Source organism: Salmo salar, chromosome 06 (assembly GCF_965601325.2).
Source record: "Salmo salar chromosome 06, fSalSal1, whole genome shotgun sequence".
Lineage (NCBI taxonomy): Eukaryota > Metazoa > Chordata > Actinopteri > Salmoniformes > Salmonidae > Salmo > Salmo salar.
This window is the reverse complement of record NC_138296.1, coordinates 22215418-22240515: the sequence shown is the minus strand read 5'-3', so window position 1 is coordinate 22240515 and position 25098 is coordinate 22215418. Positions and strand designations below refer to the sequence as shown.

The window sequence follows — 25098 nt, the reverse complement described above, 5'->3', positions numbered from 1 at the left end:
CCAGTAGAGTGGAGGTTGCTTCTATAGTAGAACAGTCTGTAAAACATTCATTACTTTTCCATATCTCATTTGCAATAACTTTATCATTGAATTATAATTTTACAAGGTATTACCCAAGCTAAATTCAAGTTAACTTAATTAATGCTGCCACTTTGAAACATGTTTTTATATATATACTCACATTACATAAAGGGTGCGTTCGTAAATTCACCTTGGCAATATACTCCAATTTCAGAGCCAGAATAATTGAGGAATTTACCAACGCCCTAAACTCGGTTGTTCTGACAGGTGTAAGTAAACATCTGCCTAATAAATGGAATAAAATGTTTGCCAGTAACACAGTTACAGTCATGAACCCTCTTGATAACATAAACATAAAAATAACATAAAAATGTTTTTTTTTTAAAACTAAAATTAGCTTTCAGGAATTAATTTAAGGTTAGGTTTAAAATCAAATTTTATGACTTTGTGGCAGCCAGTGACCACTCTGCAGACTGCTAAAATATACCTTTTGGCTGGACAGCCAAAACAGATCATCGCTAATTTTGTTGTATAACCCACAGTAAAGCAAGGCATGAGTTTCAGTTTCAAAGGAAACCATTGTTACAAAAAGTATGTACATTTATCTAAGGGAGTGTTTTGTAAGGCAACATTTCAGAGAAATAGAATGGAAACTTTGGTAAAAAGCAACAAAGGAAAAAATCGAATTACGAAGACAAAATACATCTAAAAATGAACATGGTAACAAATGATTGTAAATACTAGGACACACTACTAGCCTGAAGAAATCTGGTGTGTTAGTGGTAACATTCCACTCCTTGGTGCATTTATCAAGAAGGGACGCCAGCGCCTGTTCTTCCTCAGGTGGCTGAAAAGACTTGCCACCAGTTTCTACAGATGTACCATTGACCTGCATACTGACTGGCTGTTTCACCGCCTGGTATGGCAGCTGCACCCCTCTCCACCACAAGGCTCTACAGAGGGTATCAATGACTGTCTACCTGCAATCACAGGCTGTCTACACACACCACTCCACACATTCCCACCCACACACACTGACACACACCCACATTCATTAATTTACACACACACACTCACACAGTGTATCCCTGTGCACGTGACGAATAAACTTTGATTTGATTTTGATTGATTCTTGTCATGCCATACAGCCAGACTGTTTGGCATGATAAGAAGTGGAAAGTAGTGGAATGTTAGCACAAACACAAGACTATAACAGCTTTAACTTTTAATCATCATATACTTGCTGTCAGTCTTATCTTCCAACACGCCAATGCAGATTAGGAGCATAGTGACTGTAGTATTCTGACATCCTGCTCTGGAAGAGGGACCGCTTGCTGCCCTTTGTCCAGCGGCCGAGGACCAACCCAGGCCATCCCATTCATCAGCAGGAAGCTGCTGCTGCCATTGGTAGAAGAATGGGATTAGAAATGTTACTTTAATGTACATACTTCCCATCAAAATACATAAGAATACACACTATGAGAATACACACTCCGAATACACACTATGAGAATACACACTATGAGAATACACACTCTGAATACACACATAAGAATACACACTATAGGAATACACACTCTGAATACACACATAATTATACACTCTCTGTCCACCAAACTGCACTGAACACTGCAACAATACCTTACAATATTGTAGCAGGAATTATCTGGTAAATGATCTTTAACAGTTTTGTATGCTGTCTATAAGAATGCAGTGATTGTTTAAGCAACAAAATAATTACGAAGTTTAAAGAAGAAAGTTGGGGAAATGCAATGCACGCAATGTTGGAATATTCCAAACACGCAGAAATGAGTTGAACTTTTGATGGACAGACAAATACTTAATGTATTAAAACTGTACGAGCTCTACATGAGGGCCATCTATTTGAAATATGATGGTTATTTTGGGAAGCTTTGCAAGTTACAGGGGCCGTTCTAATGTCCCTCCATGTCTCAGCTACTCATAGTGGGAGAGCAATAATATTAAATGATATGGCATTTAGCTAACTCTTTTATTCAAAGGGACTTACAGTAATTTTAATTTAATTTAATTTAACTAGGCAAGTCAGTTAAGAACAAATACTTATTTTACAATGACAGCCTACCCCGGGTGACTCTTCGCAGCAGTGCTTGAGGTGTCACTGCAGACCCGGGTTTGATCCCAGGCTGTGTCACAACCAGCCGTGACTGGGAGTCCAATAGGGCGGCGCACAACTGGCCCAACGTAGTCCGGGTTTGGGGAGGGTTTGGCCTGGAGGGCTTTACTTGGCTCATCGTGTTCTAACGACTCCTGGTGGTGGGCCAGGCGCCTGCAGGCTGAATTCAGTTGAACAGTGTTTCTTCCAACACATTGGTGAAGCTGGCTTCTGGGTTAAACGGGCGGGTGTTAAGAAGCGTGGTTTGGCGGATCATGTTTCGGCAGATGCATGACTCAAACTTCAAGTCTCCTGAGCCCGTTGGGGAGTTGCAGCGATGAGACAAGATCGCAATTGGATATCACAAAATTGGTGAGAAAAGGAGGTCAAATAAAAAAACTCAGTCTGATATTTTCTGCACCCGACATGCAGTCCAAAAACACCTGAAATGTGGGGTGGAAGTTTGGGCTACAGTCACAGTCAAACTGACCACTCTGCAACACAAAATGAAAAATAATATTAGCCAACGATAACAACACCCACCCGTAGCACGAGCTCAAGCAGGTATATCTCACTGGTCATCCCCAAAGCCAAAACCTCCTTTGGCCACCTTTCCTTCCAGTTCTCTGCTGCCAGTGACTGGAACGAATTGCAAAAATCGCTGAAGCTGGAGACTTACATTTCCCTCAGTAACTTTAAACATCAGCTATCTGAGCAGCTAACCGATCGCTGCATGTGTACATAGTCCATCTGTAAATAGCCCACCCAATCTACCTACAGTGAGGGAAAAAAGTATTTGATCCCCTGCTGAGTTTGTACGTTTGCCCACTAACAAAGAAATGATCAGTCTATAATTTTAATGGTAGGTTTATTTGAACAGTGAGAGACAGAATTACAACGAAAAATCCAGAAAAACACATGTCAAAAATGTTCTAAATTGATTTGCATCTTACATCTAGATGTTCCGCTAGCGGAACACCGCTCCAATATCCAATGATAGGGCATGGCGCGAATGACAAATTCCTCAAAAATCCAAAAACTTCCATTTTTCAAACATATGACTATTTTACACCATTTTAAAGACAAGACTCTCCTTTATCTAACCACATCGTCCGATTTCAAAAAGGCTTTACAACGAAAGCAAAACATTAGATTATGTCAGGAGAGTACCCAGCCAGAAATAATCACACACCCATTTTTCAAGCTAGCATATAATGTCACAAAAACCAAAACCACAGCTAAATGCAGCACTAACCTTTGATGATCTTCATCAGATGACACTCCTAGGACATTATGTTATACAATACATGCATGTTTTGTTCAATCAAGTTCATATTTATATCAAAAAACAGCTTTTTACATTAGCATGTGACGTAGCATGTGACTAGCATTCCCACCGAACACTGCCGGTGAATTTACTAAATTACTCACGATAAACGTTCACAAAAAACATAACAATTATTTTAAGAATTATAGATACAGAACTCCTTTATGCAATCGCGGTGTCAGATTTTAAAATAGCTTTTCGGCAAAAGCACATTTTGCAATATTCTGAGTAGATAGCTCGCCATCAGGGGCTAGCTAATTTGACTCCCCACCAAGTTTGGCGTTCACTAAACTCAGAATTACTATAAGAAAAATTGGATTACCTTTCCTGTTCTTCGTCAGAATGCACTCCCAGGACTTCTACTTCAACCACAAATGTTGTTTTGGTTCAAAATAATCCATAGTTATGTTCAAATATCCTCTGTTTTGTCCGTGCGTTCAGGTCCCTATCCGAACGGTGACGCGCGGACGCATGTCGTGAAAAAGAAAATTCAAAATATTCCATTACCGTACTTCGAAGCATGTCAAACGCTGATTAAAATCAATTTTTATGCGAATTTTCTCGTAAAATATTGATAATATTCCGACCGGGAGACGTTGTTTTTGTTCAAAGACTGAAAGAAGAAAATGGTGTCTTCAAGTGCACGCGCGCACCCGTGTCATTGTTCTCAGATCGACCACTTTCCAAATGCGATACTGTTTTTCGCCCAGGGACTGCAGAGTCATCATTCCCCGTTCTGGCGCCTTCTGAGAGCCTATGGGAGCCTTAGAAAATGTCACGTTACAGCAGAGATCCTCTGTTTTCGATAAAGAGGCTATAGAAGGCCAAGAAATGATCAGAGAGGGCACTTCCTGTACAGAATCTTCTCAGGTTTTGGCCTGCCATATGAGTTATGTTATACTCACAGACACCATTCAAATAGTTTTAGAAACTTTAGGGTGTTTTCTATCCAAATCAAACAATTATATGCATATTCTAGTTTCTGGGCAGGAGTAATAACCAGATTAAATCGGGTACGTTTTTTATCCGGACGTGAAAATACTGCCCCCTACCCAAGAGAGGTTAACCAGGTAAGCTAGTTAAGAACAAGTTGTCATTTACAACTGTGACCTGGCCAAGATAAAGCAAAGCAGTGCGACACAAACAGCAACACAGTGTTACACATGGAATAAACAAGCGTACAGTCAATAACACAATAGAAAAAAAGAAAGTATATATACAGTGTGCAAATGGCGTGAGGAGGTAAGGCAATAAATAGGTCATAGTAGCGAAGTAATTACAATTTAGCAGATTAACACTGGAGTGATAGATGAGCAGATGATGATGTGCAAGTAGTGATACTGGTGTGCAAAAGAGCAGAAAAGTAAATAAAAACAATATGGGGATGAGGTAGGTAGACTGGGTGGGCTATTTACAGATGGACTATGTACAGCTGCAGCGATCGGTTAGCTGCTCAGATAGCTGATGTTTAAAGGTACTGAGGGAAATGTAAGCCTCCAGCTTCAGTGATTTTTGCAATTCGTTCCAGTCACTGGCAGCAGAGAACTGGAAGGAAAGGCAGCCAAAGGGGGTTTTGGCTTTGGGATGACCAGTGAGACATACCTGCTGGAGCGCGTGCAACGGGTGGGTGTTGATATAGTGACCAGTGAGCTGAGATAAGGCGGAGCTTTACCTAGCATAGATTTATAGATGACCTGGAGCCAGTGGGTCTGGCGACGAATAAGTAGCGAGGGCCAGCCGACTAGAGCATACAGGTCAGAGTGGTGGGTGGTATAAGGGGCTTTGGTAACAAAACGGATGGCACTGTGATAGATTGCATCCAGTTTACTGAGTAGAGTATTGGAAACTATTTTGTAGATGGCATCGCCGAAGTTGAGGATCGGTAGGATAGTCAGTTTTACTGGGGTAAGTTTGGCGGCGTGAGTGATGGAGGCTTTGTTGCGAAATAGAAAGCTAATTCTAGATTTGATTTTGGATTGGAGATGTTTGATATGAGTCTGGACGGAGAGTTTACAGTCTAGCCAGACACCTAGGTATTTGGGGTTGTCCACATACTCTAGGTCAGAACCGTCCAGAGTAGTGATGCTGGACTGGTGGGCGGGTGCGGGCAGCGAACAGTTGAAAAGCATGCATTTGGTTTTACTAGCATTTAAGAGCCACGGAAGGAGTGTTGTATGGCATTGAAACTTGTTTGGAGGTTAGTTAACACAGTGTCCAAAGAAGGGCCAGATGTATACAGAATGGTGTCGTCTGCATAGAGGTGGATCAGGGAATCAACCGCAGCAAGAGCGACATCGTTGATATATAAAGATAAAAGAGTCTGCCCGAGAATTGAACACTGTGGTACCCCCATAGAGCCTGCCAGAGGTCCGGACAACAGGCCCTCCGATTTGACACACTGAACTCTGTCTGCGAAGTAGTTGGTGAACCAGGCGAGGCAGTTATTTGAGAAACCAATGCTATTGAGTCTGCCAATAAGAGTACAGTGATTGACAGAGTCGAAAGCCTTGGCCAGGTCAATGAAGACGGCTGCACAGTACTGTCTTTTATCGATGACGGTTATGATATCGTTTAGTACCTTGAGCGTGGCTGAGGTGCACCCATGACCAGCTCAGAAACCGGATTGCACAGCGGAGAAGGTATGGTGGGATTCGAAATGGTCGGTGATCTGTTTATTAACTTCGCTTTCGAAGACTTTAGAAAGGCAGGGCAGGATGGCTATAGGTCTATAACAGTTTGGGTCAAGAGTGTCGCCCCCTTTGAAGAGGGGGATGACGGCGGCAGCTTTCCAATCTTTAGGGATCTCAGACGATACGAAAGAGAGTTTGAACAGACTGGTAATAGGGGTTGCAACAATGGTGGCGGATCATTTTAGAAAGAGAGGGTCCAGATTGTCTAGCCCAGCTGATTTGTTAGGGTCCAGGTTTTGCAGCTCTTTCAGAACATCTGCTATCTGGATTTGTGTGAAGGAGAAGCTGGGGAGGCTCGGGCAAGTAGCTGCGGGGGGTGCGGAGCTGTTGGCCGGGGTTGGGGTAGCCAGGAGGAAAGCATGGCCAGCCGTAGAGAAATGCTTATTGAAATTTTAGATTATCATGGATTTATCAGTGGTGACCGTGTTACCTATCCTCAGCGCAGTGGGCAGCTGGGAGGAGGTGCTCTTGTTTTCCATGGACTTTACAGTGTCCCAAAACTTTTAGCAAATTTCTTTTTGACAAGGTAAATTCTGTCGTTCTGCCCCTGAAAAAGGCAGTTATCCCACTGTTCCTAGAATTTGTTCTTAACTGACTTGCCTAGTAAAAAAAGGCTAAATATTTTATTTTTAAATATAGTTGAAGTCGGAAGTTTACAAACACCTTAGCCAAATACATTTGAATTCAGTTTTTCACAATTCCTGACATTAAATCCTAGTAAAAATGCCCTGTCTTAGGTCAGTTAGGATCACCACTTTATTGAAAGAATGTGAAATGTCAGAATAATAGTAGAGAGAATGATTTATTTCAGCTTTTATTTCTTTCATCACATTCCCAGTGGGTCAGAAGTTTGCATACACTCAATTAGTATTTGGTAGCATTGCTGTGAAATTGTTTAACTTGGGTCAAACATTTTGGGTAGCATTCCACAAGCTTCCCACAATAAGTTGGATGAATTTTGGCCCATATCTCCTGACAGAGCTGGTGTAACTGAGTCAGGTTTGTAGGCCTCCTTGCTCGCACACGTTTTTTCAGTTCAGCCCACACATTTTCTATAGGATTGAGGTCAGGGCTTTGTGATGGCCACTCCAATACCTTGACTTTGTTGTCCTTAAGCCATTTTGCCACAACTTTGGAAGTATGCTTGGGGTCATTGTCCATTTGGAAGACCCATTTGCGACCAAGCTTTAACTTCCTGACTGATGTCTTGAGATGTTGTTTCAATATAACCACGCAATTTTCTTTCCTCATGATGCCATCTATTTTGCGAAGTGCACCAGACCCTCCTGCAGCAAAGCAGCCCCACAACATGATGCTGCCACCCCTGTGCTTCACGGTTGGGATGGTGTTCTTTGGCTTGCAAGCCTCCCCTTTTTCCTCCAAACATAACGATGATCATTATGGCCAAACAGTTCTATTTTTGTTTCATCAGACCAGAGGACATTTCTCCAAAAAGTACGATCTTTGTCCCCATGTGCAGTTGCAAACCGTGGTCTGGCTTTTTTATGGCAGTTTTGGAGCAGTGGCTTCTTCCTTGCTGAGCGGCCTTTTAGGTTATGTCGATATAGGACTCGTTTTACTGTGGATATAGATACTTTGTACCTGTTTCCTCCAGCATCTTCACAAGGTCCTTTGCTGTTGTTCTGGGATTGACTTGCACTTTTCGCACCAAAGTACGTTCATCTCTAGGAGACAGAACGCATCTCTTTCCTGAGCGGTATGACGGCTGCGTGGTCCCATGGCGTTTATACTTTATACAGATGAACGTGGTACCTTCAGGCGTTTGGAAATTGCTCCCAAGGATGAACCAGACTTGTGGAGGTCTACAATTTTTTTCTGAGGTCTTGGCTGATATCTTTTGATTTTCCCATGATGTCAAGCAAAGAGGCACTGAGTTTGAAGGTAGGCCTTGAAATACATCTACAGGTACACCTCCAATTGACTCAAATGATGTCAATTAGCCTATCAGAAGCTTCTAAAGCCATTAAATAATTTTCTGGAATTTTCCAAGATGTTTAAAGGCACAGTCAACTTAGTGTATGTAAACTTCTGACCCACTTTAATTGTGATACAGTGAATAATAAGTGAAATAATCTGTCTGTAAACAATTGTTGGAAAAATTACTTGTGTCATGCACAAAGTAGATATCCTAACCGACATGCCAAAACTATAGTTTGTTAACGAGACGTTTGTGGAGTGGTTGAAAAACGAGTTTTAATGACTCCAACCAAAGTGTATGTAAAATTCTGACTTCAACTGTATATAGCCCTGCTATTGTTATTTACTGCTGCTCTTTAATAATTTGTTTCTTATCTCTTACTTTTCTTTTTTTTCTAGGTATTTTCTTAAAACTGCGTTGTTGGTTAAAGTAAGCATTTCACTGTAAGGTTGTGTTTGGCGCATGTGACAAATAAAATTTGATTGATTTGACTTCATTTAATTGTCCCCTTGTGACACATCGACAATGGAGTTGCTAAACAAACTGTACTGCCCATATAAACTAAACTAAAGAATATTAGTGTAGTTTTGAAAACATCAACCAATTTCCTGTTGATATCCACATCTTAATGTAAAGATATAGTCTACTGACTATGAACAGATTTTGAGTTATATTCTACAAGGCTCAAAGTATAAATGATACTATACATAAAGTATAATTTATGTTTTTATAGTTCACTGTCAAAAGCAGGCAACATTCAATAAACCATCTAAGTTAAGAACAGACAATCAGTAAAGGGTGAAAGAGCAGGTGTGGGACCAATCCCATATACACTGGAAGAAGTCTCAAACAGACTTGACAGCTAAAGCAGGGAGCAATCTACAGACTATTGATATTTACCTTAAATACTGATGACATTTCAGCTTGTGGCAAAACTCTGTGTTTGTTAATGGTTGACATGTTATGCTCGACCTGCTCAGTCTTCCAACATAAAACACCAGAAAATGTCTCAAAAGAGTAGAACCAAGCTTTTGGCTATTGCATTTTACTATTAGATGTTCAATGTTTCTTATGATTTTTAAAAAAAATAAATAGTTCACCATATTAAAACAAGAGTTCCGTTCATGTGACCTTAAAATGAAGGACCGGTTTTTTTATTTATTTTTATGAATCACTTATCACATAAAATAGACAAAAGTCTTCAGAAAAGACTTTGTCAAAGCAACAAAATAACTTTACAATTATCGTGAAAACTTGAACAATAAGCAAAAGTGAAACTAGGAACAAGACTCATACCCTGCAGTACATTTTTTCAGTTGGTGTCCAGCAGCAATGGCAGCAATCTTGGTGGGACAAATGCAAAATATACTGCTCAAAAAAATAAAGGGAACTCTTAAACAACAGAATGTAACTCCAAGTCAATCACACTTCTGTGAAATCAAACTGTCTACTTAGGAAGCAACACTGATTGACAATACATTTCACATGCTGTTGTGCAAATGGAATAGACAACAGGTGGAAATTATAGGCAATTAGCAAGACACCCCCAATAAAGGAGTGGTTCTGCAGGTGGTAACCACAGACCACTTCTCAGTTCCTATGCTTCCTGGCTGATGTTTTGGTCACTTTTGAATGCTGGCGGTGCTTTCACTCTAGTGGTAGCATGAGACGGAGTCTACAACCCACACAAGTGGCTCAGGTAGTGCAGCTCATCCAGGATGGCACATCAATGCGAGCTGTGGCAAGAAGGTTTGCTGTGTCTGTCAGCGTAGTATCCAGAGCATGGAGGCACTACCAGGAGACAGGCCAGTACATCAGGAGACGTGGAGGAGGCCGTAGGAGGGCAACAACCCAGCAGCAGGACCGCCACCTCCGCCTTTGTGCAAGGAGGAGCAGGAGGAGCACTGCCAGAGCCCTGCAAAATGACCTCCAGCAGGCCACAAATGTGCATGTGTCTGCTCAAACGGTCAGAAACAGACTCCATGAGGGTGGTATGAGGGCCCGACATCCACAGGTGGGGGTTGTGCTTACAGCCCAACACCGTGCAGGACGTTTGGCATTTGCCAGAGAGCACCAAGATTGGCAAATTCGCCACTGGCGCCCTGTGCTCTTCACAGATGAAAGCAGGTTCACACTGAGCACGTGACAGACGTGACAGTCTGGAGACGCCGTGGAGAACGTTCTGCTGCCTGCAACATCCTCCAGCATAACCGGTTTGGCGGTGGGTCAGTCATGGTGTGGGGTGGCATTTCTTTGGGGGGCCGCACAGCCCTCCATGTGCTCGCCAGAGGTAGCCTGACTGCCATTAGGTACCGAGATGAGATCCTCAGACCCCTTGTGAGACCATATGCTGGTGCGGTTGGCCCTGGGTTCCTTCTAATGCAAGACAATGCTTGACCTCATGTGGCTGGAGTGTGTCAGCAGTTCCTGCAAGAGGAAGGCATTGATGCTATGGACTGGCCCGCCCGTTCCCCAGACCTGAATCCAATTGAGCACATCTGGGACATCATGTCTCGCTCCATCCAACAACGCCACGTTGCACCACAGCCTGTCCAGGAGTTGGCAGATGCTTTAGTCCAGGACTGTGAGGAGATCCCTCAGGAGACCATCCGCCACCTCATCAGGAGCATGCCCAGGCATTGTAGGGAGGTCATACAGGCACGTCGAGGCCACACACACTACTGAGCCTCATTTTGACTTGTTTTAAGGACATTACATCAAAGTTGGATCAGCCTGTAGTGTGGTTTTCCACTTTAATTTTGAGTGTGACTCCAAATCCAGACCTCCATGGGTTGATAAATTGGCTTTCCATTGATTATTTTTGTGTGATTTTGTTGTCAGCACATTCAACTATGTAAAGAAAAAAGTATTTAATAAGATTATTTCATTCATTCAGATCTAGGATGTGTTATTTTAGTGTTCCCTTTATTTTTTTGAGCAGTGTATTTTGGGGGGATGCATGCCAGCAAAGCCACTACACTACACAACACTAAACAATACATTAATTTCACTATAACGGTGACAAATGGTGCCCACAAACTGTTAGGGCCTACATAAAGCTGTCCCAACAGCTTTTTATTTTCAGTATGCTACACCTGGCTATCAGCGAAACAATTCATTCAGCATCGTTTACTGCCTTAAGAAAAACATAGCTGATATGGCTGACTTGCTTAAATGAATGTGGTTTCTACTGACAGTTGACATGTACAAATCAAAGCATAAGGGGACGAAGAGCCGATAAGAGGCAATGCGTAATTTTGAGGCTCTGCATCTGTCCTCGTGCTCCTAGATCTTAGTGCCGCTTGTGATACCATCGATCACCACATTCTTTTGGAGAGATTGGAAACCCAAATTGGTCTACATGGACAAGTTCTGGCCTGGTTTAGATCTTACCTGTCGGAAAGATATCAGTTTGTCTCTGTGAATGGTTTGTCCTCTGACAAATCAATTGTACATTTCGGTGTTCCTCAAGGTTCCGTTTTAGGACCACTATTGTTTTCACTATATATTTTACCTCTTGGGGATGTCATTCGAAAACATGTTAAATTTCACTGCTATGCGGACGACACACAGCTGTACATTTCAATGAAACATGGTGAAGCCCCAAAATTGCCCTCGCTAGAAGCCTGTGTTTCAGACATAAAGAAGTGGATGGCTGCAAACTTTCTACTTTTAAACTCGGACAAAACAGAGATGCTTGTTCTAGGTCCCAAGAAACAAAGAGATCTTCTGTTGAATCTGACAATTAATCTGGATGGTTGTACAGTCGTCTCAAATAAAACTGTGAAGGACCTCGGCGTTACTCTGGACCCTGATCTCTCCTTTGAAGAACATATCAAGACTGTTTTAAGGACAGCTTTTTTCCATCTACGTAACAGTGCAAAAATCAGAAACTTTCTGTCCAAAAGTGACCCAGAAAAATTAATCCATGCTTTTGTTACTTCTAGGCTGGTCTACTGCAATGCTCTACTTTCCGGCTACCCGGATAAAGCACTAAACAAACTTCAGTTAGTGCTAAATACGGCTGCTAGAATCCTGACTAGAACCAAAAAATTTGATCATATTACTCCAGTGCTAGCCTCCCTACACTGGCTTCCTGTTAAGGCAAGGGCTGATTTCAAGGTTTTACTGCTAACCTACAAAGCATTACATGGGCTTGCTCCTACCTATCTTTCCGATTTGGTCCTGCCGTACATACCTACACGTACGCTATGGTCACAAGACGCAGGCCTCCTAATTGTCCCTAGAATTTCTAAGCAAACGGCTGGAGGTAGGGCTTTCTCCTATAGAGCTCAATTTTTATGGAATGGTCTGCCTACCCATGTGAGAGACGCAGACTCAGTCTCAACCTTTAAGTCTTTACTGAAGACTTATCTCTTCAGTAGGTCCTATGATTAAGTATAGTCTGGCCCAGGAGTGTGAAGGTGAACGGAAAGGCTGGAGCAACGAACCGCCCTTGCTGTCTCTGCCTTGTCGGTTCCCCTCTTTCCACTGGGATTCTCTGCCTCTAACCCTATTACAGGGGCTGAGTCACTGGCTTACTGGTGTTCTTCCATGCCGTCCATGGGAGGGGTGCGTCACTTGAGTGGGTTGAGTCACTGACGTGGTCTTCCTGTCTGGGTTGGCGCCCCCCCCCCCTTGGGTTGTGCCGTGGCGGAGCTCTTTGTGGGCTATACTCGGCCTTGTCTTAGGACGGTAAGTTGGTGGTTGGAGACATCCCTCTAGTGGTGTGGGGACTGTGCTTTGGCAAAGTGGGTGGGGTTTTATCCTGCCTGTTTGGCCCTGTCCGGGGGTATCATCGGATGGGGCCACAGTGTCTTCTGATCTCTCCTGTCTCAGCCTCCAGTATTTATGCTGCAGTAGTTTATGTGTCGGGGGGCTAGGGTCAGTCTGTTACATCTGGAGTATTTCTCTTGTCTTATCCGGTGTCCTGTGTGAATTTAAATATGCTCTCTCTGATTCTCTCTTTCTCTCTTTCTGTCTTTCTCTCCAAGGACCTGAGCCCTAGGACCATGCCTCAGGACTACCTGGCATGATGACTCCTTGCTGTCCCCAGTCCACCTGGCCATGCTGCTGCTCCAGTTTCAACTGTTCTGCCCTCGGCTATGGAACCCTGACCTGTTCACCGGACGTGCTTGTTGCACCCTCGACAACTACTATGATTATTATTATTTGACCATGCTGGTCATTTATGAACATTTTAACAGCTTGACCATGTTCTGTTATAATATCCACCCGGCACAGCCAGAAGAGGACTGGCCACCCCTCATAGCCTGGTTCCTCTCTAGGTTTCTTCCTAGGTTTTTGCCTTTCTAGGGAGTTTTTCCTAGGGAGTTTTTCCTAGCCACCGTGCTTCTTTCACATGCATTGCTTGCTGTTTGGGGTTTTAGGCCGGGTTTCTGTACAGCACTTTGAGATATCAGCTGATGTACGAAGGGCTATATAAATACATTTGATTTGATTTGATTTGATTTGACTTGAATGAGACATTAATGAGCAAGCTAAGACGGACGTAGTCAATATAACTATTTGTTCAGCACTTTTGAAATGTACAGCAACATAATTCAGAACATTGGCCAGTCTTACAGTATTCTTCCTGTACACCAAGTCAGAACCCTAGGATAAATAAAAAAAGGGCATATAAGCAGACAATGAAAGCTCTTCAAATATTCAATGATGACAATGCTCTAAAAAAGGCTATAGGCTACATGTGCACCACCAAGTCAGAACAGTAGGCTAGTTATTAAGGGGAAAGGGACCAAATTATTAGGGTGAGGCACATGGGCTACTAACAGCTTAGTACACAACATACACTTAGTATTACTTTCTTAGCTACAATATACATATCTTCCTGGCATATTACATAATTTATGCAGCAGCATACAATACATTTTTGGAAATTTTTTGGACCTTGTAGTACTGTGCTCAATTGAACAGGAAGATGGGCAAATGTGGGCAAATGTTTGGCATTCTTTTGATTTATGGTGCTTTCAAGACAACTAGGAACTGGGAAGAAAATAAGGTTGAATCAATACGTCAGTGATCTTCAGGTTGGAGCTCTAGAAAGAGGCCCAAGTATCTGACTTGGAATTCCAAGTTGGATGACTGTTTAAAACGTATTTTCACAGTTGGAGCTAATTTTTTTCAGAGTTCCCAGTTGTCATGAACTCACTGAAGTCTGAGATTTCCCAGATCCAAGTTTCCAGTTGTTCTGAATGCGGCAGAAGTCATGCTGGCTTGACAGCATGGCCAATGTTTTCAACCTTTTCTGGTCCATAGTGTTGCATATGAATGTTTATCCTTTTATGCATTGAAAAGAGACACTTAAACCCAGACTTGGACCACAAATCCTCTCCACTGAATACCCTCTCTAAAAATACATCAAATATGAAATAATACCAAGTAAGATGCCCTTGATTCTCATTCCATTCAAATGGGAAAATCTTATGTAAATCAGCTTTATTGTTCTTTAAACTACTGTAGGGCATGACACTGTTCTTGTAAAACAAAAGTTTTTCATTATACACTAACGTTTTTCACATGATTTCAAAGAAAAAGTGAAACTGTATTTAAATACTGAATACGTTTTGCGTGTTCTTTCTAGTTTCACTTTGAGTATACTTGGCAGACAGGTACATCGTGAGCTCAGCTTGTTCATCTTGATGAAAACCATGATAAATCTGAGAAACAAGTTAAGATATTGTATAATGTTACATTGTTAATTATTAAGCGAGCTGCTCTCTATTTTAATTGTATTTATTTACTGCCATGCCTCTGTTGTTTCCTTTTAATATGTGTTTATTTTGGGTCACCACTCTGAACAAAAAATGATCTGCTTGAACTGGCCGACCAAGAGATCAAGAAGGAGCTGGCTCTGGACCCTTTTTCTAAAATATTTTATGAGATTAGAGAAGACATTAGGAGGGATCATAGACCATTCCTCGAAGTGGAATCTTTCCAGATCCTTGATATCCTTCGTCTGTGCATATGGACTGCCCTCTTCAATTCAAACCACTGGTTTTCAATGGGTTTGAAGTCCGGAGACTGAGATGGCCATAGCAAAACATAGATTTGTGTTCAATTATCAATTTCTTTCTGGATTGTGATGTGTGTTTGGGGTTGTAAGTATATTCTAAGATAAATACACAACGCAGAGGACTAGAGGTCAAGAGGGAATTAACGATCAATGGAAATAGTTGTTTTTCTGTAATGGGGAACTCTAGATTAATGGGTCAGGGACATAGGAGGAATTTAAATCCAGGACTCATAGCTACATGCGGCAAGTTCTCATTGGGCAGAATTGTCTATGCATTGATTCTGAAACGGGATACTTGTTATTTGGCCATTGGCCCAATTTTACTGCATGGAATTCTAATTGGTCTACCACTGGCTAGGGTTGGGTTATAAACTACATCCTGTCTCCTCGTTCAGAGGAGAAACCATTGAGGACAGGGAATAATAAACATCTACCATCTGCTTCCCAGCAATAACAACTATGATTTGATCTCTTTGAATACATATATTTTTCTCCCCCTGATTTGCTTTGGGGACTGTGTTATTGAAGAATAACATAAACTTGTCATAGGCGTCGTAAGGGACAGACCAAGGCGCAGCGTGTAGAGTGCTCATCTTAATTTATTATAGGAGAACCCTTAAACAGAAAAAATACAACAACTAACAATTCCGTAAGGTAAAAAGACTATAACGGAAAACAACCACCCACAAACCCAAAGGAAAAAAGGGCTGCCTAAGTATGGCTTCCAATAAGAGACAACGAAAGACACCTGCCTCTGATTGGAAACCATACTCGGCCACACATAGAAAATAAACATAGAAAATTAAAACTAGAACCAATCCCCTCTAAACAAACGAACCCCAAAACACACAAGAACAACACCACCTGCCACACCCTGGCCATACTACAATGACAAATGACCCCTTTACTGGTCAGGATGTGACAAAACTCCTAACAGGGTTATAAAAAAATATCATCTTTGGCACTAAAATCACATTATGTAAATATACTGAACAAAACAATAAATGCAACATGCAACAATTTCAAAGATTTTACTGAGTCTCGGTTCATATAAAGAAATCACTCCATTTAAATAAATAAATTAGACCCTAATCTATGGATTTCACATGATTGGGAAAACAGATGTCCATCTGTTGGTCATAGATACCTTAAAAAAGGTAAGGGTGTGGATCAGAAAACCAGTCAGTATCTGGTGTGACCATCATTTGCCTCATGCAGTGCGACGCAGCTCCTTCGCATAGAGTTGATCAAGCTGTTGATTGTGGAATGTGGAATGTTGTCCCACTCCTCTTCAATGGCTGTGCGAAGTTGTTGGATATTGGCAGGAACTGGAACATCCTGTCGTACACGTCGATCCAGAGCATCCCAAACATGCTTAATGGGTGACATGTCTGGTGAGTATACAGGCCATGGAAGAACTGGGACATTTTCTCCTTCCAGGAATTGTGTACAGAACCTTGCATGGGGCTGTGCATTATCATGCTGAAACATGAAGTGATGGTGGCTGACGAATGGCCTAACAATGGGCCTCAGGATCTCGTCACGGTATCTTTGTGCATTCATATTGCCATCAATGAAATGCAATTGTGTTCGTTGTCCGTAGCTTATGCCTGCCCATACCATAACCCAACCGCCACCATGGGGCACTTGGTTCACAATGTTGACATCAGCAAACTGCTCACTCACTCAACGCCATATACGTGGTCTGCGGTTGTGAGGCTGGTTGGAGGTACTGCCAAATTTTCTAAAACAACATTGGAGGCAGGTTATGACAAAAAAAATTACATTAAATTCTCTGGCAATAGCTCTGCTGGACATTCCTGCAATCAGCATGCCAATTGCACGCTCACATCTGTGGCATTGTGATGTGTGACAAAGCTGCACATTTTAGTGGCTTTTTATTGTCCCCAGCACAAGGTGCACCTGTGTAATGATCATGCTGTTTAATCAGCATGTTGATATGCCACATCTTTCAAGTGGATGGATTATCTTGGCAGAGGAGAAATGCTCACTAACAGGATGTACAAAATATGATAAAGAAGCTTTTTGGCATATGGAACATTTCTGGGATCTTTTATTTCAGCTCGTGCAACATGAGACCAACACATTACATGGTACTTTCCAGTGCAAAATGTCCTTGTACTTGGTAACATTCATTATTAATCATAAGGTGGAGGGTCCGTCATGGTCTGGGGCGGTGTGTCACAGCATCATCGGACTGTACTTGTTGTCATTGCAGGCAATCTCAACGCTGTGCATTACAGGGAAGACATTCTCCTCCCTCATGTGGTACCCTTCCTGCAGGCTCATCCTGACATGACCCTCCGGCACGACAATGCCACCAGCCATACTGCTCGTTTTGTGCGTAATTTCCTGCAAGATAGGAATGTCAATGTTCTACCATGGCCGGCGAAGAGCCCGGATCTCAATCCCATTGAGCACGTCTAGGACCTGTTGGATCGGAGGGTGAGGGTTAGGGCCATTCCCCCCAGAAATGTCCGGGAACTTGCAGGTGCCTTGGTGGAAGAGTGGGGTAACATCTCACAGCAAGAACTGACAAATCTGGTGCACTCCATGAGGAGGAGATTAACAAAAGGCTGTTATGAAAGTTAATCTAAAATTACATCAAATATGAAATAATATGAAATAATACCAAGTAAGATGCCCACAAAGTTGGAAGCACAGAATCGTCTAGAATGTCATTGTATGCTGTAGCATTAAGATTTCCCTTCACCGGAACTAAGGGGCCGAGACCGAACCATGAAAAACAGCCCCAGATCATTATTCCTCCCCCACCGAACTTTATAGTTGGCACTATGCATTGGGGCTAGTAGCGTTCTCCTGGCATCCGCCAAACCCAGATTTGTCCGTTGGACTGCCAGATGGTGAGGCGTGATTCATCACTCCAGAGAATGCGTTTCCACTGCTACAGAGTCCAATAATGGCGAGGTTAACACCACTCCAGCCGACGCTTGGGATCACGCATGGTGATTTTCTGCTCGGCTATAGAAACACATTTCATGAAGCTCTAGATGAACAGTTCTTGTGCTGACGTTGCTTCCAGAGGCAGTTTGGAACTTGGTAGTGAGTGTTGCAACCGAGGACACACCATTTTCACGCGCTACGCGCTTTAGCACTCTGTGGTCCGGTTCTCTGAGCTTGTGTGGCCTACCACTTCGTGGCTGGCTGAGCCGTTGTTGCTCCTAGAAGTTTCCACTTCACAATAACAGCACTTACAGTTGACCGGGGCTGCTCTAGCAGGGCAGAAATTTGACAAACTGACGTGTTGTAAAAGTGGCATCCTATGACGGTGCCACCTTGAGAGTCACTGAGCTCCTCAGTACGGGCCATTCTACTGCCAATGATTGTCTATGAAGATTGCATGGCTGTGTGCTTGATTTTATTCACCTGTCAGCAACAGGTGTGGCTGAAATAGCTGAATCCACTAATTTGAACGTGTGTCCACATACCTTTGGCCAGGTGGTGTTTGAATGACTTGCGCTTTTGTAACATTTCGTTCTCATTGTGAATAGAGCAATAAGCAAAAGTGAAACTAGAACCAAGACCCCACCCTGCAGTAAATTTGTTCAGTTCGTGTCCAGCAGCAATGGCAGAATCATACTTATTTTCCATGCTTGTTGAGCTCGAAGGAAACCCAGATATTCCTAAACTAAAAAACAAGTTGGTTAAATATTTTCAAAGTAAAAAGTCATCCAACGGCGGTGATTGTCTAGTTGAATATGACATCTCAAAGGGACAAGGAACAGTTGTGCGGTTCCGGACTGCAGAGGGTAAGTTATAAAAAGTCCAGTAATTTTTTCCACCTATTAGGTTATGATGTTTTATCATAGATATTCTAAATAATGGAAAGTAAATACAAAAGGCTGATATGAAAGTTAATCTAAAATTACATCAAATATGAAATAATACCAAGTAAGATGCCCTTGATTCTCATTCCATTCAAATGGGAAAATCTTATGTAAATCAGCTTTATTGTTTTTTAAACTACTGTAGGGCATGACACTGTTCTTGTAAAACAAAAGTTTTTCATTATACACTAACGTTTTTCACATGATTTCAAAGAAAAAGTGAAACTGTATTTAAATACTGAATACGTTTTGCGTGTTCTTTCTAGTTTCACTTTGAGTATACTTGGCAGACAGGTACATCGTGAGCTCAGCTTGTTCATCTTGATGAAAACCATGATAAATCTGAGAAACAAGTTAAGATATTGTATAATGTTACATTGTTAATTATTAAGCGAGCTGCTCTCTATTTTAATTGTATTTATTTACTGCCATGCCTCTGTTGTTTCCTTTTAATATGTGTTTATTTTGGGTCACCACTCTGAACAAAAAATGATCTGCTTGAACTGGCCGACCAAGAGATCAAGAAGGAGCTGGCTCTGGACCCTTTTTCTAAAATATTTTATGAGATTAGAGAAGACATTAGAAGGGATCATAGACCATTCCTCGATGTGGAATCTTTCCAGATCCTTTATATCCTTTGACTCATAGCTACATGTGGCAAGTTTTCATTGGGCAGAATTGTCTATGCATTGAGCCTGAAACGGAATTATTATTAATAATAATAATAATACATGTTAAGATATGGGGAGGGAAGTTTAGTGTTAGGACATAGACAAGAAGACTACCACACACTTCAACACTCCATCCCCAGGTGACTGCACCAACCGGGTCACAGGCTGTGCTCTGCCAAGAAGCCTAATAAGCATAACAGGTGGTAGCAATCAGGATGATTGGCATTCTGTGACCAGAGGCCTCTTGTCCAGCCAGTGCTGGTGTTGTTTTTATGTTAATTACCCTCTTTAGTTTAGCCATGCCTCTTTGTTGTTTTCTTTTTATGTATCTTTTTTTGGGGGTCACCACTTTGAACTAACAATAATCCACTTGGATTTGCTGACCAAGAGGTCAAGAAGGAGCTGGCTCTGGACCTAAGGCAAGGTTGTTTTCTCCTGGGTACATGCATTCAACACCTGGTCGCATGCCTCTCACATTTATGCACACACCAAATCAGGTTACAGACCAGGTAGTTAGGCTTAATATTAATAATAATGATAATAATAATAATACAATTTCAATGCAATTATACATTGCATCCTTAATGGGTTAATACCATATACACAAAGATAGAGTGATCAATAAGACATATATTATTGAGTTGTTTAATACAGACTATTTATAATTCCCTTGTATAAACAGTGATAAGAAATCTTTCAAGATATACCTCATTCTACATAATATCATAAACATGGTTAATACTGTCTGTTGGATGTCATGGACTGTCTGTCTTTGCATATAGAATGCTGTCTTTGAATTTGAGAGGGGTTACATTTGGCCCCATTGCTCGTCTTTATAACAAAACAAGTGACATTGACCCCATTTTGCTGTTTTTCAAATGTCAATGTCTTTAACCTGAGGGGAATTGCTACAATTTCCTCTCCCCTGAAGTAACAATTTGATATTATACTAAACAGTCCTATGTCTGTGATTTTATTTACTAGTTTCAAACTTTAAAGCTTTATTACAAGGCAAAAGTTATTTTGTTTTCCACACACAGCGAGGCAGATGGTTCTTGAAAAGCAAGAACACAAGATCAAGTTGGATCAAGGTGTGCTTAAACTGATTCTTCGTCTACCATCAGATGAGGTCACAAGTGCACAGGTAAGCTTGGCCCCACCCGGATAGTCGTTGCAATCCAGGCAGACAATATTGCAGACATCATCATCTGCGTAGTCACGCATCACATTGCTATATCATATGATGTGGTTAGTGGATATGTTCAACACCTATCCAGGAGTTGTGTAATCTGATAGGCGTCTGCAAAGTAGTCACCCTGGAATGCGGCCACTATCCAAGCATGCATTTCCGACCATCTAACAGCTTCAAGGCCACATTCACTGCTGCTGTCTTTTGTTCTGAATCGTATATACAGTAGTGTGATATTGACAGTAAATGTGTTTTACTGAAGATTTGCTGGATTACATGTACAGTACCAGTCAAAAGTTTGGACACATACTCAATCAGGGTTTTTAATATTTTCTAACTGGGTAGAATAATAAAGACATCTAAACTATGAAATAACACATATGGAATCATGTAGTAACCAAAAAAGTGTTAAACAAATCAAAATATAGTGAGGGGAAAAAAGTATTTGATCCCCTGCTGATTTTGTATGTTTGCCCACTGACAAAGAAATTATCAGTGTATAATTTTAATGGTAGGTTTATTTGAACAGTGAGAGACAGAATAACAACAAAAAAATCCAGAAAAACGCATGTCAAAAATGTTATAAAATGATTTGCATTTTAATGAGGGATATAAATATTTGACCCCTCTGCAAAACATGACTTAGTACTTGGTGGCAAAACCCTTGTTGGCAATCACAGAGGTCAGACCTTTCTTGTAGTTGGCCACCAGGTTTGCATACATCTCAGGAGAGATTTTGTCCCACTCCTCTTTGCAGATTTGCAGGATTTCAGTCCTTCACGGCGTAGTGAGTTACCAATTGTTTTCTTGGTGACTATGGTCCCAGCTGCTTTGAGATCATTGACAAGATCCTCCCGTGTTGTTCTGGGCTGATTCCTCACCGTTCTCATGATCACTGCAACTCCACGAGGTGAGATCTTGCATGGAGCCCCAGGCCGAGGGAGATTGACAGTTCTTTTGTGTTTCTTCCATTTGCGAATAATCGCACCAACTGTTGTCCCCTTCTCACCAAGCTGCTTGGCGATGGTCTTGTAGCCCATTCCAGCCTTGTGTAGGTCTACAATCTTGTCCCTGACATCCTTGGAGAGCTCTTTGGTCTTGGCCATGGTGGAGAGTTTGGAATCTGATTGATTGATTGCTTCTGTGGACAGGTGTCTTTTATACAGGTAACAAACTGAGATTAGGAGCACTCCCTTTAGGAGTGTGCTCCTAATCTCAGCTCGTTACCTGTATAAAAGACACCTGGGAGCCAGAAATCTTTCTGATTGAGAGGGGGTCAAATACTTATTTCCCTCATTAAAATGCAAATCAATTTATAACATTTTTGACATGCGTTTTTCTGGATTTTTTTGTTGTTATTCTGTCTCTCACTGTTCAAATAAACCTACCATTAAAATTATAGACTGATCATTTCTTTATCAGTGGGAAAACGTACAAAATCAGCAGGGGATCAAATACTTTTTTCCCTCACTGTATATATTTGAGATTCTTCAAAGTAGCCACCCCTTGCCTTGATGACAGCTTTGCACACTCTTGGTATTCTATCACAACTCAGGATATGACCCAGATGCAGACACAGAAGGCAGATAGTACAGTTCTCAGATAATTTACTTTAATCACAGGGCAGGCAAAGGGCAGGTCAAAGACAGGCAGAGGTTCGTGATCGGAGTAAGGCAGGTACAGGACGGCAGGCAGGCTTGAGGTCAGGGCAGGCAGAATGGTCAGAAGGGAAGAACTTGAGACACGGTAAAGCACGCTGGTAAGACCTGACAAGACGAACTGACAACAGACAAACATAGAACACAGGTGTAAATACACAGGGGATAATGGGACATATGGGTGACACCTTGAGGGAGCTGGAGACAAGCACAAAGACCGGTGTGACAAATTTTCTCAACCAGCTTCACCTGGAATGCTTTCCCAACTGTCTTGAAGGAGTTCCCACATATGCTGAGCACTTGTTGGCTGCTTTTCCTTCACTCTGCAGTCCAACTCATCCCAAACCATCTCAATTGCTTTGACTTCATGTGATTGTGGAGGCTAGGTCATCTGATGCAGCACTCCATCACTCTCCTTGGTCAAATAGCCCTTACACAGTCTGTTGAAAAACAACCAGATGGGATGGTGTATTGCTGCAGAATGCTGTGTGCCTTGAATTTAAAGAAAAATCACTGACAGTGTCAACAGCAAAACACCATCACACCTCCTCCATGCTTCACGGTGGGAACCACACATAAGGAGATCATCCGTTCAACTACTCTGCGTCTCACAAAGACACAGCGGTTGGAACCAAAAATCTCAAATTTGGACTTACCAGACCAAAGGACAGATTTCCACCAGTCTGGTGTCCCTTGCTCGTGTTTCTTGGCCCAAGCAAGTCTCTTCTTCATATTGGTGTCCTTTAGTAGTGGTTTCTTTGCAGCAATTCGACCATGAAGTCCTATTCATGCAGTATGCTGTCTCCTCTGAACAGTTGATGTGTCTGTTACATTTATTTGGGCTGAAATCTGAGGTGCAGTTAACTCTACTGAACTTATCCTCTGCAGCAGAGGTAACTAAGGGTCCTCCTTTCCTGTGGTGGTCCTCATGAGAGACAGTTTTATCATGGTGCTTGATGGTTTTTGCAACTGCACTTGAAGAAACTATCAAAGTTCTTGACATTTTCCAGATTGACTGACCTTCATGTCTTAAAGTAATGACATACTGTCCTTTTTCTTTGCTTATTTGAGCTGTTCTTGCCATAATATGGACTATCTTCTATATACAGTTTATGTCGGTAGCTTACATACACCTTAGCCAAAAACATTTAAACTCAGTTTTTCACAATTCCTGACATTAAATCCTAGTAAAAATTCCCTGTCTTAGGTCAGTTAGGATCACCAATTTATTTTAAGAATGTGAGATGTCAGAATAATAGGAGTGTTTATTTCAGCTTTTATTTCTTTCATCACATTCCCAGTGGCTCAGAAGTTTACACACACTCAGTTAGTATTTGGTATCAAAAAATTAACTTGGGTCAAATGTTTCAGGTAGCCTTCCACAAGCTCCCCACAATAAGTTGGGTGAATTTTGGCCCATTCCTCCTGACAGAGCTGGTGTAAATGAATAAGGTTTGTAGGCCTCTTTGCCCGCTCACGCTTTTTCAGTTCTGCCCACAAATGTTCTATAGGATTAAGGTCAGGGCTTTGTGATGGCCACTCCAATACCTTGACTTTGTTGTCCTTAAGCCATTTTGCCACAATTGTAATATGCTTGGGGTCATTGTCCATTTGGAAGACCCACTTGCAACCAAGCTTTAAATTCCTGACTGATGTCTTGAGATGTTGCGCCTTCTTTACCACGCTGTCTGTGTGGGTGGACCATTTCAGTTTGTACATGATGTGTACGCCGAGGAACTTAAAACTTTACACGTTCTCCACTACTGTCCCGCCGATGTGCTGTTTCCTGAAGTCCATGATCCTCTCCTTTGTGTTGTTGACGTTGAGTGTGAGGTTATTTTCCTGACACCACACTGAGGGCCCTCACCTCCTCCCTGTAGGCCGTCTCGTCGTTATTGGTAATCAAGCCTACCACTGTACTGTCGTCTGCAAACTTGATGATTGAGTTGGAGGCGTGCATGGCCACGCAGTCATGGGTGAACAGGGAGTGCAGGAGAGGGCTGAGAACGCACCCTTGTGGGGCCCCAGTGTTGAGTATCAGCGGGGTGAAGATGTTGTTTCCTACCCTCACCACCTGGGGGCAGCCCGTCAAATCCAGGACCCAGTTGAACAGGGCGGGGTTGAGACCCAGGGTCTCGAGCTTAATGACAAGTTTGGAGGGTACTATGGTGTTAAATGCTGAGCTGTAATCGATGAACAGCATTCTTACATAGGTATTCCTCTTGTCCAGATGGGTTAGGGCAGTGTGATTGCCAGTGTGATTGCGATTGCGTCGTCTGTGGACCTATTGGCGCGGTAAGCAAATTGGAGTGGGTCTAGGGTGTCAGGTAGGGTGGAGGTGATATGATCCTTGACTAGTCTATCAAAGCACTTCATGATGACGGAAGTGAGTGCTATAGGGCGATAGTCGTTTAGCTCAGTTACCTTCGCTTTCTTGGGAACAGGAACAATGGTGGCCCTCTTGAAGCATGTGGGAACAGCAGACTGGGATAGGGATTGATTGAATATGTCCGTAAACACACCAACCAGCTGGTCTGCGCAAACTCTGAGGACGCGGCTAGGGA

The 25098-nt window shown here is 42.2% G+C and overlaps 1 protein-coding gene across 2 annotated transcripts in view; it reads left to right on the top strand.

Moving 5' to 3' along the window:
* The first annotated feature begins 18683 nt into the window (after window positions 1-18683).
* Window positions 18684-25098, top strand: part of LOC106606554 (protein mono-ADP-ribosyltransferase PARP14) — a 33330-nt gene continuing 26915 nt past the window's right edge. For both annotated transcript variants that reach the window (XM_045719886.2, XM_045719885.2), the window contains exons 1-2: window positions 18684-18938; window positions 20728-20831. In XM_045719886.2, the coding sequence (XP_045575842.2) occupies window positions 18755-18938; window positions 20728-20831 (288 nt within the window). In that variant the 5' untranslated portion in view covers window positions 18684-18754. The remainder of the gene's footprint in view (window positions 18939-20727; window positions 20832-25098) is intronic.